The sequence below is a fragment of the Rhea americana genome, unplaced genomic scaffold (assembly GCF_003343005.1).
Source record: "Rhea americana isolate MKP2758 unplaced genomic scaffold, rheAme1 scaffold_329, whole genome shotgun sequence".
In the NCBI taxonomy this organism is placed as follows: domain Eukaryota; kingdom Metazoa; phylum Chordata; class Aves; order Rheiformes; family Rheidae; genus Rhea; species Rhea americana.
This window is the reverse complement of record NW_028186456.1, coordinates 223,686-250,905: the sequence shown is the minus strand read 5'-3', so window position 1 is coordinate 250,905 and position 27,220 is coordinate 223,686. Positions and strand designations below refer to the sequence as shown.

The 27,220-nt window shown below is 35.8% G+C and overlaps 1 protein-coding gene across 5 annotated transcripts in view; it reads left to right on the top strand.

The window, feature by feature from the left end:
- MBTPS2 (membrane bound transcription factor peptidase, site 2) overlaps positions 1-5,886 on the top strand; it is a 34,903-nt gene extending 29,017 nt beyond the window's left edge. For 3 of the 5 annotated variants that reach the window (XM_085310871.1, XM_085310872.1, XM_085310873.1), the window contains one exon: positions 203-1,565. In XM_085310871.1, coding sequence (XP_085166997.1) covers positions 203-425 — 223 coding nt within the window. In that variant the 3' untranslated portion in view covers positions 426-1,565. Of the gene's footprint in view, positions 1-202; positions 1,566-2,216 lie in introns of those variants that run through there. The other 2 variants (XR_014896564.1, XR_014896563.1) reach the window with 2 other exon arrangements.
- The last annotated feature ends 21,334 nt before the right edge of the window (positions 5,887-27,220 follow it).

The following is a 27,220-nucleotide window of genomic DNA, read 5'->3' as shown; positions in this document are numbered from 1 at the left end:
ATAAAGGCAGTTTTCCAGGCCATTATGTTATAGTGTAAAATGAGTTGTCCTAATACATTTTCCATGAAACAGAATGACAGCTTTAAAAAAAAAAAATCATGTGTTTTTCTTTGCATAGTAACAGTAAAAAATATGTTTTGTCTTGATTTTTGTTTTACCTTTTCTTCGATGTTATCCATGAGCCTTAACTCATGTCAATCAGGTACCTAATTTCACTGTCAGGAGCATTGGCAGTTATCAATGCTGTACCCTGCTTTGCTTTGGATGGCCAGTGGATATTAAATTCTTTCCTAGAAGCCACTCTGAGCTCACTGATTGTAGAAAAGCAAAACAGGGAGCTTGTTGGCTTTTTAATTTTACTTGCTGGCAGTGCACTTTTGGCTGCCAATGTTGCACTAGGACTTTGGATGGTGACAGCACGGTAGAACATTGGATATGCTTCCATCGGTTATCAAACTACACAAAAATAATGAATCTAATGCCTTTCAAAACTTGGTCAGCACTGAAATTGAAATAATTCCCTTAAAATGGCACTGGAAAAACAATCACTCATGGCTGCTGTTTTAACTTAAATCTGTACGATGTTGTGCCTGTGATCATGGAAAAACTGAACGAAACAAGTAAGAACCTTTTTATATACTCTTTAAAGCACGATACTAATTTTGGAGAAGTTGTATTGTAAAACTTCACAGGAAAAAGCCTAAAGCTTAATCTAGATTCCAAAATAAGGGAATTATTTGGCCTCAAACACTTGTAAAGTGAGAGAAGAAAACAATTTTCATCTATAGTTTGAATTGTCAAATAGTCTTTGTGGGATCTGGCCATTTTTCAGTCAGTATAGTCTTGAGTGTCTTGTTTTGTTTTTTAATCTAGTGATCTACCAAACAAGGCTGTAAGAAGCTCTACAATCTGGGCTCATCTTAAAATGGTGAAAAGCTGAGCAAATGGTAACCATGTGTTAATGAGGAGAGAGACACCATATGGGTTAGTATCTTTCCAGCTGGCCAATATGACTGGAAGGATGTTGTCCTCAGGATGTAGATGAGAAGTGCCAATGTCTGTTAAGAATGGGGTATGTGGTGGATAACAAAGCCCACATGTCTGTGTTTCTTAAACATTCAGTGGTGTAGTAGCATGCACAGCTGAAGATTTTTAAACGCAATATTTTTCAGCAATAGCTAGAAAATAAACTCAAATCATARTTTGAGTGCTGAAGTATGCTGTGCAAAATAATAAATGTTAAATGTTTGTATTTTTTATTCAGAAGATAATATTGTTTACAGTTAACAGTGAAACCTGTTGGTTTCTTTTGTGTCCATCTTCTGCTGCTATGCATACAATACAGTTTATGTACAGTAACTCACTGACATCTGTCTTTCAGAGTTGTTTTACTTTGTTAGAATTCATTCTAATTTAAGATGTTTAGTTGAAGGTGCCCTTGTATCAGAACTGTTTAGAAGAAGAATATGAGTGTGAAATGAACTATCTTTACATTTGGCTTTTGTTTTCTAAAATGAATATGGACCATATCTTTGTTGTTAAATGAACAATGAACTCAACTACAACCAGTATTTTGCTAACTGAAATTRCTCTGAAACCCTTTTAAGTATGTAATATTTTATACCTCAGTAGGGTTATATACTGATTGTTGTGTACTCCTGTCACATATTGTGTAGTTTATATACATCAGATTCATTCAGGTGTTTGTCTTAATGCAGGCAAGTATTTTCAAAAAAAAAAAATACACAAACTTCAATTTGGGAGCCTGAATATTTGAGTTAGGGAAATTCTGAAAAATGCTTACCAACTTCCATCTCGTACAGTGCTCCCAATCGAAGCAGTTCAGTGTTCTTTTGAAGAAATGGCCTTTTCAGGATCTTAAGTGGAAGCTGGAAACCAAGCYTGCAAAGAGTGGCCTGCAAAGAGCAATGAAGCGGTTATGATGAGCTAATGTAGATTCTGTTTGCGCTAGGGGTAAAAGCCTGTGCAACTTTACAGGCAGGGTTGAGCCCTATTCCTGGTGCTACTGCATGGACTGACAAATCTGATGTTTGCATATGCCCATTGATTTTTGCACAGTAGCCTTCACACTTACAATGGCTGTAAAATGATGTTAACTTGGTTTAGGAAATATTTTTTTTCTTAAGATGATATAAGCAGGAATGAGAGAACATGWTTGTTTATTTGTTGTTTTATTAGTTTACTTATCTCTCCAGTGCTGTCACAGGCTTGGCCTCCTGAAGTTCACTGATGTGGGGTAGCAGCCCCTTGCCTCTGATTTTCAGTCATGTCAACCTGGGCATGTCGGCACATATCCTGGTAAGAGAGAGGAAGTCATCCAGTCAGTCTAGTATGAGTCAGTCCCTTTGGGAACTATTAAAAGTCACAAAAAACAAGAAAGGAAAAATAAACTATCAGAAACTGCCAAAAGGCTTCTCTTTCTTCAGGAGGCATCTGGCAAGTCTAATTCATCACTCATAATAAACTTAACAGACATTTCAGAGCAACAGCTCTCGTGCCATTCTTCCATCTCTCTGTGGACAAACTTGACATGAGCAGCATGGTTCTTATATGAGGCCCAGCTCTGAAGCTATGCTCTGGAAGTCTATTCACTCACCTAAGTGGCTGCTCACTAATTTGAGCTCTTCCTTTCCAGGGCATTGTGTCACTTTCCTCTGTTTCCATATCTTGTCCAGGCTACACTGCACAGAATTAACTTGCATTTTTTTTTTTTAAAAAAAGCAACAACAACTGCATGTGGTGATTTCAAAAATATTCTGTGAATAACATTTAAAGTTTGATACGTTATATGTTCAAGCTGACTCCAGCTGCATGTGACAATCTGTTCAGCATAATATTCCATTTGGAGATGTAGGCAAGGTGTATTAAAAAAAAAATCCTTTGGAAAAACATACACGTGATCTAGCTGCTATAATGAGGCTGGCAGGTTGTTCCTGGTTATTTAATGTTCTACCAAAACCTGACACTTTACCAAAGGAAAATGAATCCAATTTATTTATGTAATCAATTAAGACCAAACTTGCAGTAAGCAGAACGTCAACTCGTGTTTGACATTATGATAAATTTCAGGCTGGAGAAGAATGGGGTGGTTTTAGCAAAACACACTAGTACACTGTAAAGACCCTAGGTAACTTCCGTGGGGCATATAGTACTGTAAGTGTTTAAAAATAATTCATGGATCCATTCCTGCATGTACTGGATTTCTACTGAATAAGGTTAGATTTAGGTATGTACAGTTACTCTGAATCAAAGCTTTAAGCAAACTGTGATCAATGCTCTTTGTTTAAAAAAAGACTCAGTGCATATCTTAGATTATCTATGGATGAAGGTAGTTCTTGACCTGGACCACTTTCTGAAGAAAAAGCTTTTCAATGGATCAGTTCTATTCTTCTGTCATCCTAACCTATGGATTACATGCTGATAAGCAAGTGCCATTTTTGACTATATATATATTTTGACTTTGGGGAGGTTTTTTGCTGGTTTGTTTGCTTATTTGTGTAGCAACAGAACACAGAAGGCCATAGAATGTTTTTTGTATGTTGTATATTTACTCTGGAATATTTCTAATGTTTGACCTATTTTAATTTTTGTAAAAATTAAAAAAAAATCTTTCTTTAAAAATTTTCAATTTTCATTCTAATTAGCCCTCAGAATATAATGTATTCTTTAATAGAGAATCTATCAATATAATTACAGCACATCGACTGGAGTGTAAAATAGAACACTCTTAGAGTTTATGTGAATACTACTATTTTTACTTTTTCCATATGATATACTTTCTTAAAAATGTATAGAATATATAATGTCTAACATTAGGAAGTGGTATGTGTAGCTATTACCTGAAAAGCATCATATTTCCATACTTGTAAAAGATCATTATTCTAATTCTTTTTTTTATAAGAGGTTAACTTTTTTTCTATCAGCAAATGCTTTCATAGCATGTTCTGATAATGAAAAATGATAAATTTGTAAGATACAGAATTTTACATATTCTTTTCTAATGTAGGTGATTAAAACTGGCTTGCTTCCTTGCAAGTTGAATGAAAGAGACTTCACTAGGAAAAGTATAAATGAGCCTAGTAGATTAGTTATTCCAAATTTTTGAGCATGAGTAGAAAATCTGTTAACATCCTTTTTAATTAGAATGAAACAACGGATTGTATTGACAATTATTTTTCAGTGATCCTGTGTGTGCATGTGTGTTTGTGCATGTACATGTGTGTACACACACACACACACACACACACAGAGTCTGCGTTGCTGGCTTTCCAGGGAAAACTTAGATCAGTCCGTAATGTGGGGTTTGTGTTTCGGGTTTTTTTGTTTCTACATATAGCTTCTATGGCTTTCTCTGGAATTTTAAAATTGCAACTTTTTTCTCCTCCCATAACTGATCTGCAGAGACTTTTTAATAAAAGATAACTAATGGAGATAATATAACTACAGCTGCATAAGTTTTGTTCAGCTAATGTTGAAAATATCCTACTGTCCATGAAACATCAGGTGTAAGGATGCCAAACAGATTTCTAGGATGATTAAAAGAGATTGACTTTAGAATCTATCACTCTCCAAATCCTGCTGTTTGTGCTATTCTGAATGATAATTGAGACTAGTGGGACTGAGGAGAATACACTGAAGAAAATAATGCTTTCAGCACAGACCTTCCCATGGCAGAGTGTTTCAGCTTTCTTGACTACCTTGTTAAAGGATATATTTTTGTTCTATTTAAACAATCATCAATCCAAGTATCACAATAGGTTCCTGTACATCCTAACAGAATGGCAAAGAGTGCCTTGTAGTGAAAAAAAAAAAAATAATAAAATCTGTATGTCTTCTGTCTGAAAGATCTGAATTTGTATCTGGAGGTCATCTGTCACGGTTAAAGAAGGGATATAAAGGATGATGTAGCCTAGTCTGTATTTGTTTTTAAAAGTTGTGATTATAACTATAGAAATTAATAGTTCTTTGTAAAATGCGTGTTCTATACACTGGCATTCAGACCAGTTCCCACAACCAGTCTTTTCTCAGCTTTATTCTGGTGACCTTCACCAAAGGAAGCTGAATCTAACTCAGGTAAGATCTAATACTAGCAGTTATTTTATACCCTTTTTATCCTGGACAGCATATAATACTATACGTAGATTTGTTACTTAATGTGGCTGAATTATTTGTGGTATGTATTCTGTATTAATGAAGCATTTGTGAAGCATTATACTAGGCACTGTCAGAATACAGCTACTCTGTGACTCTTTCTTATGCCTTGGACACATCCACTACCATGGCGTGAAGAACCTTCACACTGCTGACCCAGTGTGAAAGGACAGGAACAAAGAGCAGGATATGACACTGCAATTCCATTCATTCCATTTACATTGGCATGAAATGAGAAAAGAACTTGTAATTAACATTTCACAGCAAGCAGATATGTTTTCCTACACTTTACTAAATCATTCAGTGATTGGTGCTCAAACTTTTTTTTTACATTGTTGTTCCATTGATATATGTATACGTACTGAACAAATGGTTTGGATAGTCATAACTTGTTTAGTAAAATGAACTTGGATATTTCCGATCTCTAACTACTTACTCTTGGATTTGGTTTTGCAGCATCATACTGTAATTGACTTTCACTTAATATTAGTGTGAATGTTTAGAGGCTATTAACAAGCYGTCACCGGAGAAATCTAATTTCTTCCTTCCCAAGTTGTCTATTAATATTTGTAATTCCTCCTTTCTTATATAACTTTGTTTTTAGATTTCAGATGTTCAGATGATCTTATCTTTAATAGAATTTGTATTGTTTTGTAATTCAGTGTTTTTTCCCTCTACATAGCTTTTTTTTTTTTTTTTTTTTTTTTTTTTTTTTTTTTTTTTTTTTTTTTTTTTTTTTTTTTTTTTTTTTTTTTTTTAACACTGACTCACAGCTGTGGAATGTTAGAATTCTAGACTCTTTGTTCCCACTATGCATTGTTCATGATCATGTTTAAAAAAAATAGCTTCATTTTGAAAATGTCAGCTAACAAATATATGGAGCATTTTGAATAATGTATTGTGTTTTTTGTCATGCTATTTTTCTCTTGCTATTTAATCAACCAAACAATAGGTATTGTTTTATGTGTATGATAAGTGTATCCTGCAAATAAATTCATTGTTTGATTGTTAATGTGCTTAAATCTATTTTTAAAAATAAGGTAGAAATTATATACTTCCCTATTTGTGTCAACTGCTATATTCTCTAATGGAATGGTTTTATATTCTTTAAGTACCTACAAGTTCCTCCGCATCATTATTAATATCTGACCACCTTCTAAATTTAAAAATAAATATAAAACTTTTGCTTATTTACCAACCTATCACAGTAATAGTTTTGATTTATAATGGAACTGGGAATCTGTGTAYCCAAGCAGACACATGTATGTTATTTCTGGGTAAAGTTAACATCATTTTAGTGATCACCATAGTGATTACCTTATAGGAATAATTCCCTTTGTGTAGGCCTAGCTGATTTGTGAATCTTCTCTCCCGGAGTTGTAGACTTCCATTAGCTTGTTTTTAGTAAAATATTTGACATGGGATGCTGTAGTCAAAGTCAGTGAAATTCTTACTCTGGCTGCTAAGGCAGGTCATGTGAAGAACTTGAAATTCATATCTTTGGCACTAAGATGTGATGTATAACAACCTTTGATTTGTATACACAAGTCAGCACAGAGCTGGCCACATATCTCAGCCAGTTCTAAAAAAGTTTACTTAGGCAGCCAGATGCAATCTGGGGTTGCATTAACATGGTGTAACCAAATTGTTTAGCCTTATTTGAAAATGAAGTTTTATTGCTGCTTCTTGAGCAAGCTTATCTAGGGTTAGCCAGGTTATTCGTGCTAAGAACTAAATTGTCCTTTGTTGCTCTATTGGACAAGTTGTTATTTTATACAAGCAGAGATATTTCAGCAAGTGTAGCTTTGTTCCCGGATAGAAGATTACTATGAGAAGAAGGGGTGAAGCCCAGATCAGACACATTTGTGGTATCTCCCAGATAGATAGAAATGCAGTTTTCTGAATATTTGCATAAGGAGATGGCTTTTTTTCTTTTTCTTTCCCATGTTAAAGGTGCAGACATCAGTTTAAATTTTCTGAAGCAGTTAAGCTTATAAGAGGGTCGTGAGTTTCTCAATTTATTTTGAAAATATTATCCATTATTCTGATTATTTATATAGTCTAGAGTAAAATCAATGATGTCTTATTGTCGTCTTGATGAATGTTGCCTTAACCACTAATCTAATTTCGGGACAACAGTTTAAAAGAAATATTTTATCAATAATTTTTGCTAATATCAGTGATTTATTGATTGCAATAAGTTATTACTGATAACTTTATAAATAAGGCTTAATGTATTTCTTCTCTTGATCGTGCCAGAGAGTTTGAATTGCCAAGCAAAAGCATTCTTAAATACCTTTACTAGGTCTGTATGCATTGAATTCACAATATTAAGGTTTTTTGACATGTAATGTTCCTTCCATATTTGTGCATATTTTTGTTAATTATTATACATACATACTTCTGATTGGGATTTTCCATGACTTTTCAAGGAATAAGCTGCCCAATCTTCTATATCATTAGGGCATAGATATCAATTCCTAAAAGCTTCTTTAAACATCTCAATATGGATCATATGGAGACTCCTCTATTCAATATGCACATGCTAAATTAGGAAGTTACTTCAAATATGATGTTTTGTGGAAAAACAAACAGTTGCATAAAGATATTTCTGTGAAATTGTTCTAAAGTGAGTTTCTGATGTGAAATACCCAATAAAAGACGAGATTTTGTTCTAATGTAATGGTGGCCAACTGAGGGAATCCACAATATTCACAAGGTGAAAGAAGCACAGTCACTCTAGCTTCTGTTAGGAGTTTGGGGTTTTTTTTTTGTTTGTTTGTTTTTTTCATTTTTATCTCAGAGAGATGTGGGTCTGGTGTTTGATGAGTTTTAAAGCATTAGGGTTACTTAAACAGTATTGGATATTCTTACCAATTATGTATCTTAATCTCTAGATTTCTGACTAATTCTTGGCTTCTGCCTTTGTTAAATTTGTTTTTTGCAAATATAGTGGTGGTTGATTACTGTGTACCTGCCAGTTTTTAGTCTTGAAAGATACATAGCTGTACATCTTTTTCATCTATCCTTAAAGAAATCCTTTAAAACAAAAAGCAACACTTTTATTCTTTTCCTTTCTCACTCACTCTCTCTCGCTCACTTTCTCTCTTTCTTGCTCTGTTTTTGGTTAAGTGTTATCCTTTTTAATTATATTGTGAAAGGCTCTGTATCTTTTCCATTTCACAACTCTGTTAAAATCTCTTTTAAAATATTACCAGATATTTTTTACAGTGTAATTCCTGGATATGATTCAGTTGCCCACACATTGGCATCCTACTGTGGGCTGAGATACCCTAAGGTGTATTTTGGTTTAGTAATTTGACCTGGAACAATATTAGAGTTTTGAAACTTACCCTTCACTTGTCTCCATTTCTCTCCCGTTGGTTTAAGTCTTAGGGTTTTTAAGACCTACCCCTGAGGCTGGCAGATGTGGGTGAGGCCCTGTGGGAGATCAAAGACCTTCTGGATCCAAACCTTCTGGATACAAGGAGGGGCACCTGAAGGCATTTTATATCATACCAGATGCTTATGTGTGGGAAATAAATCAAGACCAACATACTTATTTTTACACCTTGCTTTTTTTNTGAGGGGGTGACTCAGGAAGTCAAAAAGCCTCATATTCTACTTGAACAAGTTTTATTTGATATAAAAATACATCTGAGCTTTTCTGTTGGTGCATAATAGTACTATACAAGCTGTTTTATAAAAGTTACCGTTGCAAAGAAAAACGCATTTTCCTTGTGCTCTGGACATCAGGTCTGGAAGCAGCAGAAAATGAACACTGCAGGCCTTATCTAGAGCAAAGAAAAAGGCTATTTTGTGAAAGACAATATTGTCTCTCTCTCCAGGCAGTAACGAGAGTGTGCAGAGATTTATAGGRAGTGATGAAGAAGCCACAGGTGGAGACAAGGGAGCATTGGCCAACTGCCAGAAGTTGTATTTGACTTTTTCACATTGTGCAGGAAAAAAAGGAGGTGAGACACTCATGTAGGAGTAGGAGGAAATCAGGGAATTACATGATGTTTAGTAACTCCAAGATGAGCATTTTTTAATACATTTTTGTCTCAGTGCATTTATAAAGCTGACTTGCAAGTAAATTAGCAAACTTCCATCATTATTAGCAAGACCACATGAAGAGGGAGGCAGTAAAAGCCTATACTGTTAGACGCTAGCTAAGATCACTTTGATCTTGGAGTTGGTGACGCTGTCCCTGTTTTAAGTTTCAGGCTTGATCTCACTTCAGTTAGTCTGAATGTGAAGTCAGAACTTTTGTTCTTTTTTTCACATTCCCTCTTCAGCATGAATTGACCTCACAGATGCAATTATTATTAGAAAAATTATTTTTTTCTTGTTTTGCCCCTTGGCTTTGTTTTCATTCCTGCAGCTGTTTCCTAGCGTAAACTAGAGCAAACCACCTGGGTCTCTTATCATCTCTGCAGAAATCAACAAGGATAAATGAGGAGCACACACTGTAAACCACACATTCCTCAGTACTTACCATGCTTTTTACCAACAAATGTTTTTTTCTTTTTACTATGACTGTTTATCACTGTTTATTAGATGATTTAATTTATTCCCTGTAAACTGTCTACAGGGCATTTAGTCACTCAATATGTTACAATGCTGAATAAGAAAATGAGCAAAACAAGAAAACTTGTATGCCTTTTAGAACTAGACAAAATTCACTGTTTCATTATTAAGCTGGTATGAATTAGTTACTGACTTGACATATCCTGATTATTATTCCAACAATAATCTTCCAATTTACATTGGAGAACATTTCAGTAGTTAACATAACTGGCCTCTGAATACCACGTCAAATAAATGCAACTGAAACAGAACTGTAAATATCACTGAAATAGTTGTGAACACTTTCACATGTTATCAAGCAGTGTTAGACATGTGCAGAAATCGATTGATAATTTGAGACTTTACCTACCTGAAAATGGCACAATTTTTCTTTTACATTGACAGGAAAATACCGGAAACAATTCTGAAGAAAATATCTCAGCTTTCTCTTACAGGGCTACTTAAGAAGTGCTTGCTTGTAGCTGGTGCAAATAGTAGTCTAAAAGTTAAACTATCATTTTAAAATGTGATATCAAAAGTTAGTAAGTCACCATACTCTTGTACMGGTGAGTCTTCCGCTTGCTTTCCCCTGCTCTCTGCTCTCTGAAGTCAATTGCATGTGCAGTGCAAGTTGCTTGCCTGAGCTTTTATAGCTGTACAGTGTACTTGAAGTGCGTACTCCATATCAGGAATCTGGATTTGAACTTAATTCATCATAGTAACAAGGAAAAAGATCTAGATAGTAAATATAGCTTATTAAGAAGTCAAGTCATGAGATCAAACAACATATTATGAGGTAAAATAGCAAAAAGAATCCAGAAAATGAGTGGTCAGAAGTGTTTTTTTAAAATAATATATTTTTATTATTAATTAAAAATAAGTGAAAAACTTGAATACATGAAGACATGACCCTTAAATGAAAGCCCTCTTCTAGATCAAAAGGATGCTCTGAAATGCAAAACTAATCTCTTTTCTTTTGTCATGTGTTTGTTGGTACATAGAGATGCTAATTTGATATATATTTGATTTACTTCTGCTGACCTGGATGATGCTTGATATCAGCCTAGATGGTAATAGTGATTGCTTGTGGCCTTAGAAAGCTGTAGACTACAGCTGCAGTGAAGGAGACAGAGAAATGGCTTTATGGGTCCATAAATAAAAGCCTGTAGTGAAAAAAAAAAGTGGTTCACTAGCTATTTATGAGTGTAGGATTTGAGACTGTCCAGTTGGATAGTCTGATCTGATACAGATTTCCTGTATAACTTTGAATAATCTGTCAGGGCCAGACTCAGAATGTGGCCTATGGTCCTAGACATGGACTCAGGACAGTGAAGCCCACTAAACCCTACAATAAAGACCTTGGTTACCCTTTGGGCAACAGACCTCAGAAATAGCTGAGATTTTTTACTCAAAATATTCCTGAATTCCTGCTTCTGCACAGGCTTGGCCTTGCCAGAGCAGAGTAGCTCATGTACTAAGTTCAGTTTGGATTTGGGAATGAAGCATATGTTGCCTGTCCCCTGAGAGGCTCGATCGAATTGTTGGTCTTAGTGTGTAACTTAAATCAAGCATCACACAAAATGCAGCAGTGGTTACTTCTGTCTTTTAGAATGCTGTCTGTGCAGGTGGGAGCAGGATACAGAGGAGGAAAAACATTCTGGATACAATGTAATGTCTCTTTAGTGAACTACTGTCCAGACTGTTTATATAATATTATATGTGAATTTGAGGTCTTGGCTAGGATATACTTGTAATCTCTAGGTCAGAGCCAAAATGTTTTCAGGAACTTTTTAAATTGCATGTGTGGTTTTTGGTTGTTGGGGTTTTTGTAATCTTTGCTGCATTTGTTTTGCAGCATAAAGGGTTTTGTATTCAGAACTGTTAATGCTAATATCATTCAGTAGTGTGGGTGGGGATGCTTCCTCTAAAGGTATATACAAACTATGTAAGAATGAGGTGATTTTTGGTGGAGAAAAATGTCTCCAGTATCTTAAAGAGATACTGTCAGTTTTAAGTTTAGGGAGAAAAAAAAGAGTATTATTTTAAAGAATAAAAGTGTTTCAGTATTTGAATAAGCGTTCTACTTTTCTGTAATAAAATACCCTTTTCTATATTCAAAAAATCGCAGACTTAACTTTTTTCAGTTTACAAAGGACACTGCTAGAGATGGACGTTTATTAACAAAGGAGCTTTGAAATGGCCTGTCCTCACTCTGATTACTCCAAATGATTGACCTTAGTATATCATATAGAAGAAACTGTGGCAAGCTTGTTGCTGATAAAAAAGCTTGCTGTTCTCCAGTTGTAAGGAAAGTCATCTGTCTTAAGAAGAGCTTAGATCAGTTAGGCATTTGAAATTAGTAGGACTCTCTGGTTAGTAACCTGTATCCTAGATATTGGAATGCTGTCCTCTGAAATCAAACATTGCAGTGAGCTGATTATACCTGATACCAGAAAATCATAGATCCAAATTAAACTGAGCCTGTGAAGTAAGCAACTGACTATGATGTTCACATGAAAACACAGCCAAGTTATGCATGAGTAATAGGGCTGTTATCAATGTGAAAACATGCTGGACTCCTTTTCTCCATCCTTACTCACCACAGACATGATCTAGCTGCACTGATGTCAGTGGGACTCATCCAATCTTCTTACCAAATGGAATATCAAGTATTTGCASATGAGTATTATCCACATCAGCATGTGGAATAAGATGACAGATAGTATAAGGAACAATGACAGAAATGGACTTGCCAACACAGGAAAGCTAATGCTTCTTGGTTTCTTCAGTCTAGGAGTTCCCTTGCTATAGTTAGCTAGTTTTGCAAAGCCCCTTACTTGCATAGTGTAAGACATAGACCTATTCTTCTGAGCAAAACTGCTAAAAGATATTTTGTCTCAAAGGATAAGGWTGTAGCAAAGTTTCTCTGCTTTAGGCTGTAACGAGCTTTCAAGGCCTTGTGATCTCACTACCTGACAATGCTGGTCTAGAGAACAGGGTGCTGTGAAGAGAGAGATTGAGGGCCAGACTCATCCCCACATAGTTTGAGTCTCTTACTTGAGGCATTTGAAGGGAGAAGGTAGTCATCTTGGCCTTTCTCTGTGATCAATAGCTAACTGCTAGAGAGCCTTTTGAGGAGTGGTCGCATTATGGGGATGCTTCTTGCTTGACTTGCTGTATACTCAACCTAGGCTTTATTTCTCTGCTCCACAGTGATGTTGAAGAGGGAATACAATCATAAGTAGACTTGCTCAGAACACCTAGACAGGAAATGTATAGTGTGATAAGAGATAACAGTACACCACAAAAACTAAATAAGCAACTTGAAACTAAAGAATATTACACTGTCTTATTTCTTTCTTTGACCCATTGCATATGAATGAGTTAAGAGATTAATCTGAATCATTCTTGATTTCAAAATACTTTAGTAACAGAATGTCACATTTTATGTGCATATGCATATGTATGTCATTGAAATTTCTGAAACATTGATGAGCAACTTAAAACTGCTAGGTGTCTGGCATTATCAATCTATTTGTATTTCTAAAGAAAAAGTTGGTTAAGAATGATTCAGAAAAGTAGACAATGATGCTTAAAAATATTGATGATGAAGGCGATGTTCTAGGAATCAACGTAGCTGGGGGAGGATTAGAAAAAAAGACAAGTGTATGGTTAAAGATAGGACTTCTCAGTTATAAGTGCAACCTCAGATAGCTCCTTCTCACTTTCCACAGATCTCTTACGTCTCTGCCGTAGTTGTAGCTGGTTAAGCTTTTGCCTATGGAATTTACTAGCCTTTCCTCCCTCTTTCTGCAAAGGTCAAGACTGCAGATTGGAAAGCCAGTTAGAAATATACCTTCCCTGTCAGAGTTGATTACCACTGCCACATTCATTACACATTTGATGTTGAGTTCACAACCTGTCTTTTTTTCTACATCTTTATTAACCTTTCTGTTCTTTACAAGACATGACTATGATGATATGATTGTGAAGGACTGTTTACAGAATTATAACTCCCTACCTAATCATGTTCAATTTGCAAGCTRTGACATCTATTTGAACTGCTGCACTTTAGACCAGAGATCATTAGTGGCTTATATATACTAGCTGTTTATACAGTTTCATAAAAAAAAACATTGCTTTATGCTTTATCCTCCTTGAGGACATTAGAGATGCTAGGTGAAACCTGGATTCATGTTGATGTGRGCAATTTGCTTTAAGGAGAAAGACCTTTTTACAGTGAGTAAGCATTATATGCATCATTTAGAGATTTGTCCAAGATTCTGGAAAAAGACCATTGAATCACAGAATGGTAAGGTTGGAAGGGACCTCTGGAGATCATCTAGTCCAACCCTCCGCGTAGCCCATACGGGGATTGAACCTGCGACCTTGGGCATTAGTAGCACCACGCTCTAACCAACTGAGATAAACCTGCCCCAAAATCTTGGTAACTTTTTATATTCCCATTTTAAAGCATTTAATTTTCAAAATTTTCAAAGGCTACACGGCAGAAAATGAATTTCCTTTAAAAGTGCCAGCTTGCACTCCAGAAACATAGCTCAATGCATAGTAACATTTTTGATTGTGTCTGAGTATGTTTATGATTTACTTCTCACTGAAAAAACAAAAAAGTTAGAAAAGCTGAAAATGATTGCCAGAAAGGGCACTGACTATATTGCTACATACAACCACTTTAGCTTCCTGGACAGCTGAAATAATAGCAGCCTGTTTTAGTGTTCCTGAACCGGTTTCTACTGGCTGATTGCACTTCATGGTGAAGTCTGCAAAGCAAGTTTTATCAAAATCAGCAGCACCTTAATGGTAACATGGAATAGCTACAGTAGATGCTGAAAAAAATCTTGAAATCTGCCCAGCCCTGGACTGGTTTCTAAAAGAACCAGTAAGATGACAATTCAAGTAGAGTATTTTCATCATTAACAAATCAGACTGACTTTTGCAATATCTTAATTAAACTCTCAGCCCAGGCACTGCAAAACAGAAATAGTAATGTTTCGTTGATCTCCTTTATTGTCAGTATTCAGACTGACAATTCTCTGAGTAGAAACTCTCTCTTACAAGTACTGTGATGTTAGTACAAAAAAAGTGGGGCCTCCAGGTATTAATACAAGCATGGTTTGAGAGTAATTTGCATTGGAAGGACTGGCTTCTAGAAAAGAGATACTAGCTCTTAAACGTGATCTCAGCTGCACAGCATTCTCAAAACCAAACAGCAGTTTGTATTTTGAAAACTGATTCAGTCAGCAACAGAATGCAGAGAGAACAAGAAAAAAATAGGTTGCAAACAGCAGAGAATCAAAATGATGGAATCAAAGGAAGGAACAGCAATAGAAGACAATACAAGTGGTGAGTATCACACAGAATAAAGGATGGTTTAGGAGAAGAGAAGAGAAGAAAGATCTGAGAAACAGAGTGCTTCACACAGATTGGGCAAATGGCTATGAAGRTAAGAAAAATGTGAATGGTAAGGCAGAGAGAGGTCCACTCATTTCTAAATAAGATTTAAAAATGCTAAGATGGATAAAAGGCAATAAGATGAATTAGGTATCAAAGAGCTATAGACAGAAGCAGAGCTGGAGAAGCACACGGCAAATGAAAAGCCAAGCAGACAGAAGAAAAACACTGGGAGAGCATTAATGAAGGAGATCTCCAGTCATAGAAGATGTTAAATGATGGCCACATGAAAGTAAAAGCAGAGAGAGGACATGAGAAAGCATGTTGTTCAAATGAGAAATGGAAGAAAACTAAAACTACAGGAGGGAAGTCAAGATTAAGGAAAAGTCAGATCGATAGCCATTGCTCTTCCTTCATTCAGAAGTACCTCATTTTCTTTGTCTTTTTATCTCCCTATCTTATTAGTTAGACAGTACTGTTGTATTTATAGCACAGTTGCATGACTTGTTTTTAACATACATTATTTCAAACAGCCTGAAATATGACCTTAGGGGAAAGGATAGGTTTTATAGCAACCTTTTATCTACCCACCACTTCTTCTTAAGCAATTTCCAGTTCCTTCCTGCCATGACTGGAGTGCTGCACGATACCATCTCTGCAAAATCTGCAGAAGCAGCATAGGGCCAAAACAAAATGTACGCATTTTATTGCCTCTCAGCTTACATTTTCTTAAAGTCATCTTAATCTCACATATTTTGTCCTGTAAGCAAGTAGTTTTACAAAATTTATAGGAATTTCCCTATATATTTATGACATTCCAATGATGAAAGATTTGTGTTTGTAGTTAAATATTTCCCTACAGTGTTTACTGACTAAACATTCAAGACGCACAGGGAATGTGACTGTGGGCTTGATAGAAAGCTGGCTGAATAAAGAAAATTTCATGGATTCAGATGGGTTTTAGGATTTAACAGTCCAGAAACTATTTGTGAATAAATATGTAAATCTTACTTTTGAAGTGAGCCTCTGGCTTTTATCACAGGAAACATGTACAAGACATTTAACAATTGTTTAATTTATAAATAGAGCTCTGAACAGTTTCATTTTCCCAGAGGATATATTGTATATGTGTTATTTGAAGTCACCATTCAGATAGACTACATACAATCTAGGCAATGAAATATGCCATGCATGATGTATTTCATATGAATATGATGTGTCTGCAAGCAACACATGCACTGACATTTGTTTCCAGAAACCAGTCCTTGAAAAATCAGACTCCATAGATTATTAGAATGGTAGAAATGAGGTTCACTAACACAAGTATACCTAAAGCTAATACTACTGACAACATATAATTTGACTGGAACGCTGCCTACAAGCAAGAAAACTGGCATCTCTTTTCCATCAAAAGTACCATTTTAGTTTTGCACAAAACTTTTTTTTAATTTATTTTAAGATGGAAATTATCCATGAATGGGAAAGAAAAAACATTAAAAGTGATTGAAAGCAAAGACACTTTGTTGCCAGGTTGTCAGCCTTCTATACAGCCCCCTATATGTTTACGGGCTTAGTCTTGTCAGGAAAACTCAAAAAAGTCCCTTAGGTTTATCCTCTGAAATCATAATTATGTGTTCTCCTAATTAGAAGCAAAGATGCAACAGTAGGAATGTTGATAAGATTGTATTTGCAGAGAAGCAGAATACTCGAATAATAAATTGCCTAGTAGCATTTCCTCTAACTACCTTGGCTTCTCTTTGCAATTCTATTGCGGCTTCTTTCAGTGTGATCCTATGGAGCTTGTTTCAGTACGGTTAGAAAGTGCTGCAGTAAATACTGTTTCTGCAGATCAGATAGGCCTGAGGCTCTCTGACATAGTTACTTATGTTTGTTTTATGACAGGATAAGTTTTTATCTTTTATGGCCAAGTTTTTTAATCTAGCTGAAAAGTTTCAGTGCAAGACTGTGTGTGGGAAAGCAGAACTGTAAGCTACTTCTACACTCTTGTAATGCTAGAATCAGTGAAGACTCCATGGTAAGTCTGGCTATAGCTAACTGCCTTTAACACAGAGGAAAAAGAGTCTCACCTTCCAGGAAAGCCCTGGGTTCATTGTCTCAGCAGTTCTCTGTGGCGTAGTGTAATGATGTCATATTGTAACAAAATCTGTTAAAAAAAAAAAAAAAAGAGAGAGAGAGAGAGAGAAAAGAAAAAAAGAATGGAGTCAAGCAACTGTATAATTTTGTTCCAAAATACTGTATAAAATATTGGTTACATTTAAATTCTATGACTTTGTTTGACACAGTCAAACAGATGGCTGTTACACAGCAAATGTATCTTGTCTTTACCCAAACTGTTTTTATTGCAAAATCTGTTATTCAAAATATTGTGGTCAAAAAAATGAATTAATTCTCTTTCACATTCTCTCTCACACACTTCCTAAGCAAACAGTTAAAGGATAGCAGCTCAGTATTGTTTATTGTTGYACGGGGCTATGTTAGTTTAGATATGTAATAGAAAAATACAATAATGTATTAAAATAGGAATGAAAAAATATAGTCCAGAAGTTTCATTTTGGTGCTCTCAAATGTCTTCTCAAATTAATATCTTTGGCATTGTGTGGACTTGGTAAGACACCAACTTGATTTTTTATGGCACAATGAAACACAGTAATGCAGACTGTGATAGACATAGCTCTTGAAGCAAAACAGAATAAGTAAGGAAAAAGTGAGCATTCAGCACAAAGCAGATGGTTGCTTGAATTCATCAGAGAACAAACTACATGCCACTGTATCACTGCCTAAATCAGAAGACAAAYGTAACCGGGATTTCCAACGCCCTGCAGGTGCAAACCAATAACATTCTTTTCTTCTTACAGTGAAAACCCTGCTTAGTAACAATTCCAACAAAACACCAAAAGCATAGGCAGCAGACAAAGCTAGTTTATTTTTGATATCCACTATTTGCTTTAGGTCATAAAAGCCATCTTTGTATCAAGCACAGTTGAAAAAATACAATGTTTCCACACCAGAAGTTCTGAGATTATCTATACAAGGACATTTGTAATTCTGCACATCATGCTGGTAAAGTTGAGACTTGCAGATTTAGAGAGAATAGCTACTTGCTCTTTTCAAGAATCATACACTCACAAGACTCTGAATTAGTAACCTTTAAAAAATAAAATATAATTGTATGTTATCACATAAGATATTCAAAGTYCTTAAGCCACATTCCTTTGTGCAGCACAGCAAGCTTATACCTTTGTTTATTAAAGCAGCTGGCATCTTCATGGCCTGTGCTTTGACATGAACTCTAATCAAAGAAGTTTTTTTTTTTTTTTAATTATGTCCGGATAGAAGAAATAATGATGTTGTGATTTTGTATAAGAAATTCTTTTGTTCTGTCTCTGTTTTGGAAGCCTGCTTTTCTCTCACCGTTTTTAGCTTAGAAATCAAAACAGAAATGGTACTCAAAAGCCCTGCCTATGAAAATTCTACTCAGGTGTTACCAATATAACATAGCTGCAGTTACTATCAGAAATCTCTTTTAGCATTTGAAAACTTTGCTTGTTTCTCATTTCTTTGAGGAAAATCTTCCAAATTTTGAAGTTGTCAAGAAACAAAATATGTTGCATTTGGTCTTTGCATATTCCTATCTGAAGAATTTTGTGATTATCTTGTATTCTATGTTAACATTACTGGCAAACTCTTAATATTCATTCTATAAATGTTACAGTCACAACTGCTAAGCAAACTTGTTACCCTTTGAACAACTACTCGATCACTTGATCATTAACAATAGCTAAACATATTGCTTTGCATTCATCAGAAGTTCTTTCACCTCAAAATTAACTGTCAGAGTTATGAAGAAAAACTTTTTTTTTTTAATAAACTTTTAACCCAGTGGTTAAAATGGGAGGATATAATAAATTAAAGAATGTTTGAGTGATTGCTCAGATGTAAGACAAGTAACTAATAAAGAAGAAGCTTCAAGGGAAATTCATGTAGAATACCGAATACATTGCTCACATAATTTATAGATACCTGTTGAGTTTGTATTTTTAAAAAAGTCTCAGCAAAACAGTTTCTGACCACATGAATTTACAAACTAACCAGACATGACAAAGAAAGCACTGTTACTGCCAATTTTCAGATAGATTCTAACTTGTCCAAGGGGAATAATCTACAGCAGTTAGGAAGTAAATATTGATCTCCTGACTCTCAGTTTATTGCTCGAATTACAAGATATTCTTCCCTTTAAAGTATTCACTAAAACATTTTATTAAAGACATTGCTAGTACCAGTAGGGAACAGACTACACAATCAAGTACATATTATTTGACAAACTTTTTAGGTTGCAAGGGTACATAAGTTTTCTGAAATTTAAAACAGTGGGCTATTTGATACCAGACTACAGAAAGAACTTTTATATTCATCAATTGCCTTATCAATAGATTTAGAATTTTTTATACATGTGGAAAAGCAATTACTACATTCCTGTCTGTTTCTCAAAATTTGGTCTATTCATTCTAGCTCTAGTTGTGAAAGTATTTAGGTGAGATATAGATCATTCACCTTGTACTATATTATTGTGTTTGAAGACTATCTTTTGACTTAATTTCCTTGGATTTTTAAAAAATACAAATTTATAATTAGATGCTAGCTGACAACATCTTAGAGGACTTGCCTCTGAATAACCACAAAGTCACCTYATTATCCTCCTTCCAACTTTTTTCACAAACTTAAAAATGATCTGACTGAGATTATGGCCTGCTGAGTTGGTCAGTATTTTCTATTATTTATTACTGTATTATTATTTTATTTTTTAATTATTTTTATTATTATTTGTTGAGACAGCTCATCTCTCTCTCTTGCATAAGTGCATGTTGTTTCTTATCCACAACAGAAAATGAATAAAGTCTGTGCAAAACTTTCTACTAAGGAGAAATCTTAAAAGACTAATCATTACTCTAACTCTCTGCATGGCAGTTGTTATTTCATGTTAAGAAAACTCTGAATGAAAGGAAATTAATTTAAACTGTGCAAAATATTTTATTTATGTGGAATGCCAGAGTGGAATTTACCTGACATTTACCTTAGTCAACAGAGAGAAGCAGAACTTGATTTATCTGATGTTTTAGACRTCTGCTGTAGAATGAGGTGAATTTTATCTTAAAAATGGTTCTCTGTTGGCTATGAAGGCAGCCAGGACAACCAGATCAACCAGACTTCGGCATTATAGAGATCTGAGGTTGGATGACACGAACTTCACTTACAGGCTCCACAGGAAGAGCTAATGTGGAACAACTGTTTTCTGCATATYATTTTAGCCTTTTAGACAGGTTCCTTTATCTAGACTGGAAAACTCTKTGAAGAAGAGACCATCTTTTCACTTGTATTCCACGTGAAAACAAAAGGCCCACTTATGACAGGCAAGACAGTAATACTTCTGTTAGTAATAAAAAGCTGATCTAGTGACTGCAAACTAGTACCTGCTACAGACTTATGATAGTGTGTGGGGCTCAGTTGTAGTTAGTTTGATTTATCAGTGTGTATTTAAGCTTTTGTTCATTCTCCTTGGTTTTATATTTTGAAGGTAGTTACATATACTTCTGCCTAAAAAGCTAAATGACCGTGTAACAGAACAGAGTATTAGTCTAATTTTGCATAAAGAGCTGCAGTGCACCAGGAAACGATTGAAATTCTCTCTCCTTCAAAGTGTATGGCAAGTCTGTCTTTGACTTCACTGGCAACAGTATTTCACATATTGGCCACTGAATCCATAGCAAAATACAGATATGATAACAAATTTCAGATTGGCATTTACCAGCATTTGTCGTAGATTGCATACTGAGGCTTCACCACTCAAAAAGCAAGTAGAAAAAATAATTTAAAGAACCAACTTTGTGAGAAACAATATTGTACAACAGATACATAAAGTAGGGTAAGTAATACTAGTCTCTGTTGCGGGTACACTGCCTTTTCCACTGTCATCTTCTGCAGTCTGGCTCTCTTTTGGTCATCCTGCTGCCTTCTTATGCTGGCTAGATGAATAAATAATTTTTATTTTAATTAGTTTATAATCCATTCTTGTCTGTGCAGGACCTCCCTTCCCATAATCACTTTGAATTGAACCAGTGGTATTTCCTTTATGTTATGTAAGGCTAGAGTTACAAATTACTAACCTATGCACATTTCCCCCTGAGTTTTAAAAGGCATAAAAGCCAACAAGTAATCCTCTCTCCTAGACCAAATTTTTTAAGATTTCATTGTTCTGATTTCATGTTTACATTGGTTAAATTGTACCTGCTAATGTATAGCAGGGAAAAAGAAAGCAGCCTGCTGGATGCAGAATGCTGGAACAAAGAACAAAGGGGATTAACCTTTCTAGTGCTGTGTGGGTTTTTGATAGCGAGTGGCTAACCTCTTCCTGAAATCACTTGCATAGAATGAGAAATGATCAAACTGCAGACAAGATGTTGTGATTTGGCTAAATTGGAAAAACGTACTGTATGTTACTGCTTTTGTGATTGTAATTATTGGGAGGTAGAAGCCAGAACAGAGGCTGAACAGAAGCAGCAAATTATGGTAATAGAAAAACAACTGTGTTTTATTACTGATTGCAACCAAGAGAGAAGTATCCTAAAGTCATAATGATCACACAGAGCAACCCCTGCCACTGGTTTTCTGACCTCACCTGAGCTTCTCATTGTTATACGTTGTTACATAGGGAAACAAAGCATCAGAATTCAGATTTTTTCTATACAAGTCCTGTCCTGTAACAGGATCTGCAGGTCAGTAGTTAGAAGAAGTTGTTAAGATATTCTAACAAATTTTTGTAGCTGTTAACACTTCTGTAACTTAGATCATAAAGGAAGAAGTGGTGGTTCCATAGTGTAGTGGTTATCACATCCACTTTACATGCAGAAGGTCTTGGGTTCAAGCCCCAGTGGAACCAGCACGACAAAATCTTTGGGAGGTTGGACTAGATGATCTCCAGAGGTCCCTTCCAACCTTACTGATTCTGTGATGTCTGTGATGACTAATACAAGCAAGCTCTATGCATGTCTCAAGAGGTATACCAAGACAATGTGATGGGCATACTAAGGAAGGTACACGGGCTTGGGTTGTTATCCAGGATAATGACCATCTGATGTGGGATTTGGATCACCTGATGACCCTGAGCATGGTGTCAGCTAATGATTGGGGAAAAGAGGCACTAGTGATCATCTGATAAAAAGTTATAAAAAAGCTTTTCAGTGGCTATTTTCAAATAACCTAAAGGACTGCTGATAGGATGTAGAGTTTCTGAGATACGACACTGCTGTCTAAGAAAAGGCTGATCTTATTTTGCTGTGTCATGTGATGGGTTCAAGGGCAAGATTGGAGGTGGAAGAGTAGAATCCCTTGTATCTGGTTTAGGGGTGAGAGAATATTACTCGGGGCTTGGGTGAATATTTGTTTTATGGCCAAATATTTGTAAAGAAACACAGAATGAAACTTTTAGGTTTCTCTACCTAATTATCCCGTGTGAGATTTAAAAAGAACACTATGTGCAGGTAAAAGCAGGACCCTGGGCTTCTTGGATGACACTGTTGAAAAAACTAAAGTAAGGAATAGTCTGTCAGTAGTTTTCATGGCTACTTCTCTATGTTACCAGAAGAATTTTTTAGTCTCTTTCAAGTTTGAAACTTGATTAGCAAGTGCCCTAATGCAAGTAGAGTGTCCCTGAAGAAGAAAGTGTGCAGGGTATGAGCAGGAATGTGGGGTTGCTGAACCTGAAATCTCACCTCTGCGTATTCTCTGCCCAAAAGAGAMAAACCAGTCTATTTAGCTCAAAGGAAATCCCATCAGAAGGGTTCAAACACAGCGCTCTGGCTGGCATTCAGAGAGAGCTCTCACAAAGCAGAAAGTATAATAGCTGCTATAGTTTATGGTAGCATTTATTTAAGCAATTAACTCTTATCTGAGTTTGCTAAAACCTTGTTAAATTACTCTCTTATTCTGCAAGAAGCCTTACATCCTATGATACAACTTGATTCTCTTTTCCGCAGAACTTAAAAAAAAATGCTTGTCTTGTAATCTATCTGGATGTATTTCCTTTCTCAACTCAATATGCATACTTTAAATTTCAGGATTTTAATAGTTTCCATTAAGATGTAGCTTCTGCAGTGCCTAAACATCTTACGAAGGAGAGGCTTAGCTGTGGTTTGTGTGTTTTACTTTTTTGTCTTCACAGCAATGCTCCATTTAGTCTACATACTTGATTCTGAGCATCCAAGAAGAGAAGTTGTAGTTGTTTTAGTAAACAGTAACATGCTCAGACACAAAAGTAGAAATAGGAATGAAAGAACTAATTTCAGGCCTCTTAAAATACTTGGTTCTATTTTCTTTGCCGTATTAAACAGATGTTCACCTCCACAAAACACATATTTTTGTTTTTTTATGATAAGATGAACTGCTTTGCAGGAGGTAAGCTTCATCTTTGGTCATAACTGTAGTACCACACACTGCAATTCTTACCTCAAATCACTATAGGAACAACTACAAGCTTATGAGACCTTTTTCTTCACATAATACTATTCCAAAACAAAGCATTACCATCCTTATCCCACCCCTCCAAATTTACTAGGATTTTTGTCAATTATAAGCAACTGCTAAAAACTAGAGCTGGGTTGCAGAAGTCTTGGAGAGGAAAAAAAACTGACCTGATGCAATGGAAAAAATGGTGATGGGACTCTATGCCAAACTCCAGCCCTCTTCTGTTTCTGTTTTTCTCAGTTTTTCTCAGTTTTTCTCATATTATAATATTCTCTTCTGCATAGTGCTATGTGTTTGCACATTATGCTGCTTATTTAATTATACTTTATAAAAGCCCCCGCTCAACATAAGTAGTTTATGTTTAAAAATATTTTGAATATAAGGAATTAGGCATGGAGAGAAAATCTGTGTGTGTGCACACGTATCTTAAAAGGATATGTTTGGTTTCAAGGTTTTAATTAGTATTGCAAGATGGCCATGTCATGCATAAGTGACAAAGCTTTATGTTCTACAGGTATTCCTGTACAAGTTCTAACAAAATCTTTGTGAACTCCTGTCTTAAATGTGGAAACATGCATAGCTACTTAGGAAAAAAAAAGTCTACTGAAGTCAAGGATCATAGTTTAGCCTAGGCAGGCTTCAGAGTGACCTGAAGTTAATGGACTGCTGAGAAGGTCATAAATATGAGGAAAAATGTTCCTGTTAAATCTGTTTTTAACTTTATGAAGTAAGAAAACTTCAGATTGTGGCAGTTTTAGCTGAAATATTTTCAGATCAATGAACATAGGTAGATATAATCTAGAGAAGATGGGAAGTTTTTGAGTTAAAATGCTATTAGGTTCTGCTTGAAGCATCTTGGGATTTGAGACATTTGGTATTTTAGCTGATCTGTAGGGAGAACACAGGTGATGCAGGCAAAAATGCACCTCTAGTGTAGGTTATTGCTTAGCATTAACAGCTTTTGTTCCACCCTTTTTTCCAGTGCAAGATTGTTCCCTTCAGTGCTTTTAATCTCATTTGTCAAATCTAGCTTTAGAGGGTAGGGCCTCTGCTATTGCTTTTTGGAACAAAGCATTCCATAACTCTGCAAATACTGATGTTTGGATGTTTTCTTTCTTCCTGTTGCACCCATTTTTGCAGTCTCTACTGGCTTCAAAATAGATATGTAGTCTTAGGCTAAATAAACTCTTTCCATATAGATGTTATTAATCTTAACAAAATGATGTCATCCAAACTCCACAGTATTTGTGAAACATGTTTTAATACTTCAGCTGCTTTGATCTTGTCTCATAAATCAATCCTTCCATCTCTTTAATTATTTTAATTGCTCTTTTTAAAATTCCCTCCAGTGTAATTTTCAAATAGGAAGATTCCCCAAAATATCCCTGGCATGAGGTAGTTACACAATATGCAAAGGGTAGTCATGTCCAAGAAGGAGAAAAGCATTCTCTTGCTACATGTTCCAGAAGCAGTAGTTTCCTTGTCAGTGATGGGACCCTTCACAAAGCCCTAAATTCTGAGTTTTGTTAGTAAAACGTCCTATAAGACCATATGTAACTTACTGTCCACTTTCAGTTCTACGTGTCTTGCAGGTATTGCAAAGTTTCTTCCTCTTGCTGAATGTTTTCCTACAGCTATGCTAATATGTTTCCAAGATGAGCCCTTTCTCTTCTATTTTCTTTTTTAATTTTTCTCTTGCGGTTTGCTCGCTCTTCCTGCTCCAGCTAACTTAAACAGCTGTGAAATCCATTTATAGGCTAATACCCCACGCTTTAAATGAAGATTTAAGAAACAAAGACTCCAAAGCAATTCACTAGCCTTTTCAGCCTTTCAGTTGAAGTCCAGTGCTAATCCCCCCAAAACAAAATAAAAAAACACAAGCATATAAAAAGAACATAGTAAAATAACAATTTGTTTTATTTCTTTTTCCATAGCAAATTTAATTAAAGATGATGCTCCACCTCCCTTCAAGTGCTAGTCCTGAAGGCTCTGCCTTAACTAGCAAAATGAAGTTGAGCTTTTTCTCAACAGTAATGCCAGGAAAAGAATTTTGCATGACAAATTTGTGTTCTATTTTTTCCTGTACAAACTCAGTGAAGCTGCTCATGTRTATATAAGGGCATAATTTAGCTAGGCGTCTGGCATGTATGCACAAATACTTGAAGGTACTTAGGTGACAACATCACTATTACCTTCTTCTGACTAGTCCATAATGGAAAGATAATGTAATACACTCAACTAAACAAAAGACTGGTTATTTCAGTGTCATTAATGAAGTTCAAGACAGCAAAAAAGATTTCATTAAGCTCCTTTATGTAATGAGATAACTGAAACAACTGCAGTCTCCTCAGGCAGACGTGAGAGACATCAAGGTACAGATATTTTCCTGGTGGCTGCATTTTTCTTGGTATTTTTCTTGTGGCAGCTGCATTAAAAAGAGTGAGAGATAAAAGAAGGCAGCAGCAAAGCATTTATTTTTATTATTTTTTCACTTAAAGGAAAAAGTGCCATGGCACTAAGAAAAAGCAGGATTCCTGGTGAAATGGGATTCCAAGAAGCACACGATTTTTTTTATTTTTCTTTTTTTTTTTCCTGCTTGGTTTTGGGGAAACAGGAGTATATAATCCTCTGTAATATCCAAGATTGGATCAAATGTGTCTAATATTAAACTTGCATGGCCCTACACTTTATCTAATTTATCAGATTAAAAAATGGCCTCTCGTGGATCAGCAGAGCGAAACGAATACCAGCTACCAAACTGCAGTCATTACAGACCTGCAGACTGCTATGCCTTTTTTGATGCAGATCTCCAGTTAATGCTTCTGCTTTGCTCAGGATATGTGTACATAAGTTACTGCATTCAGAATAAAGATACTGCAAACTTCCATTGAAAAATGAGTTACTCCAGCCTACAGAAATAACAGTTGTAGTATACTGCCTATTATATAACAGGATTAATATAATAATGACTACTTGTAAGCCTCCAGATTTTTTTTTTATGTGGAATCACATGAAACTAGTGATGCCATAATGTTGTGCAAATTACATCTCAATCCTGCAGCGACTTCCCCCCAAGAAACAAAAGGAAGCCATAAAAGTTGTAGTAACATAATTAAACACCAGGCCTATCATTAACTACTTCTAGATGGCATGTTTTGGGGGTTTGCAACTACACATTGCTTCCTGCATTTGGGACTTCAGCGTGCTATTTTACAGCTGCCCTTTGTTTAAAAACAAGATAGGAATAGAGGTTTGGCAAATATGGGATTTTAAAGGTTTTGCTGTGACGACTCTTCTGAGGCCTGGCAGGCTGGAAGCCCCCTGCAGCTGGGCAGGGCGTGGAGGCGGCAGCCCCGGGCCTGGCGCTTGCCGCCCCCCACCACCACCCRGGGGGTGCTGAGAGCCACCCGCGGCCTCAGCGCTGGGAGATTAAAAATATTTCGCCATCTGAAGCTTAAAGAAAAGCGGYCGTTCCAGGTTTTCTAGCCGCTGCGGCAGCCCTGAGCGACGGGCGGGCACAGGCTGGGGG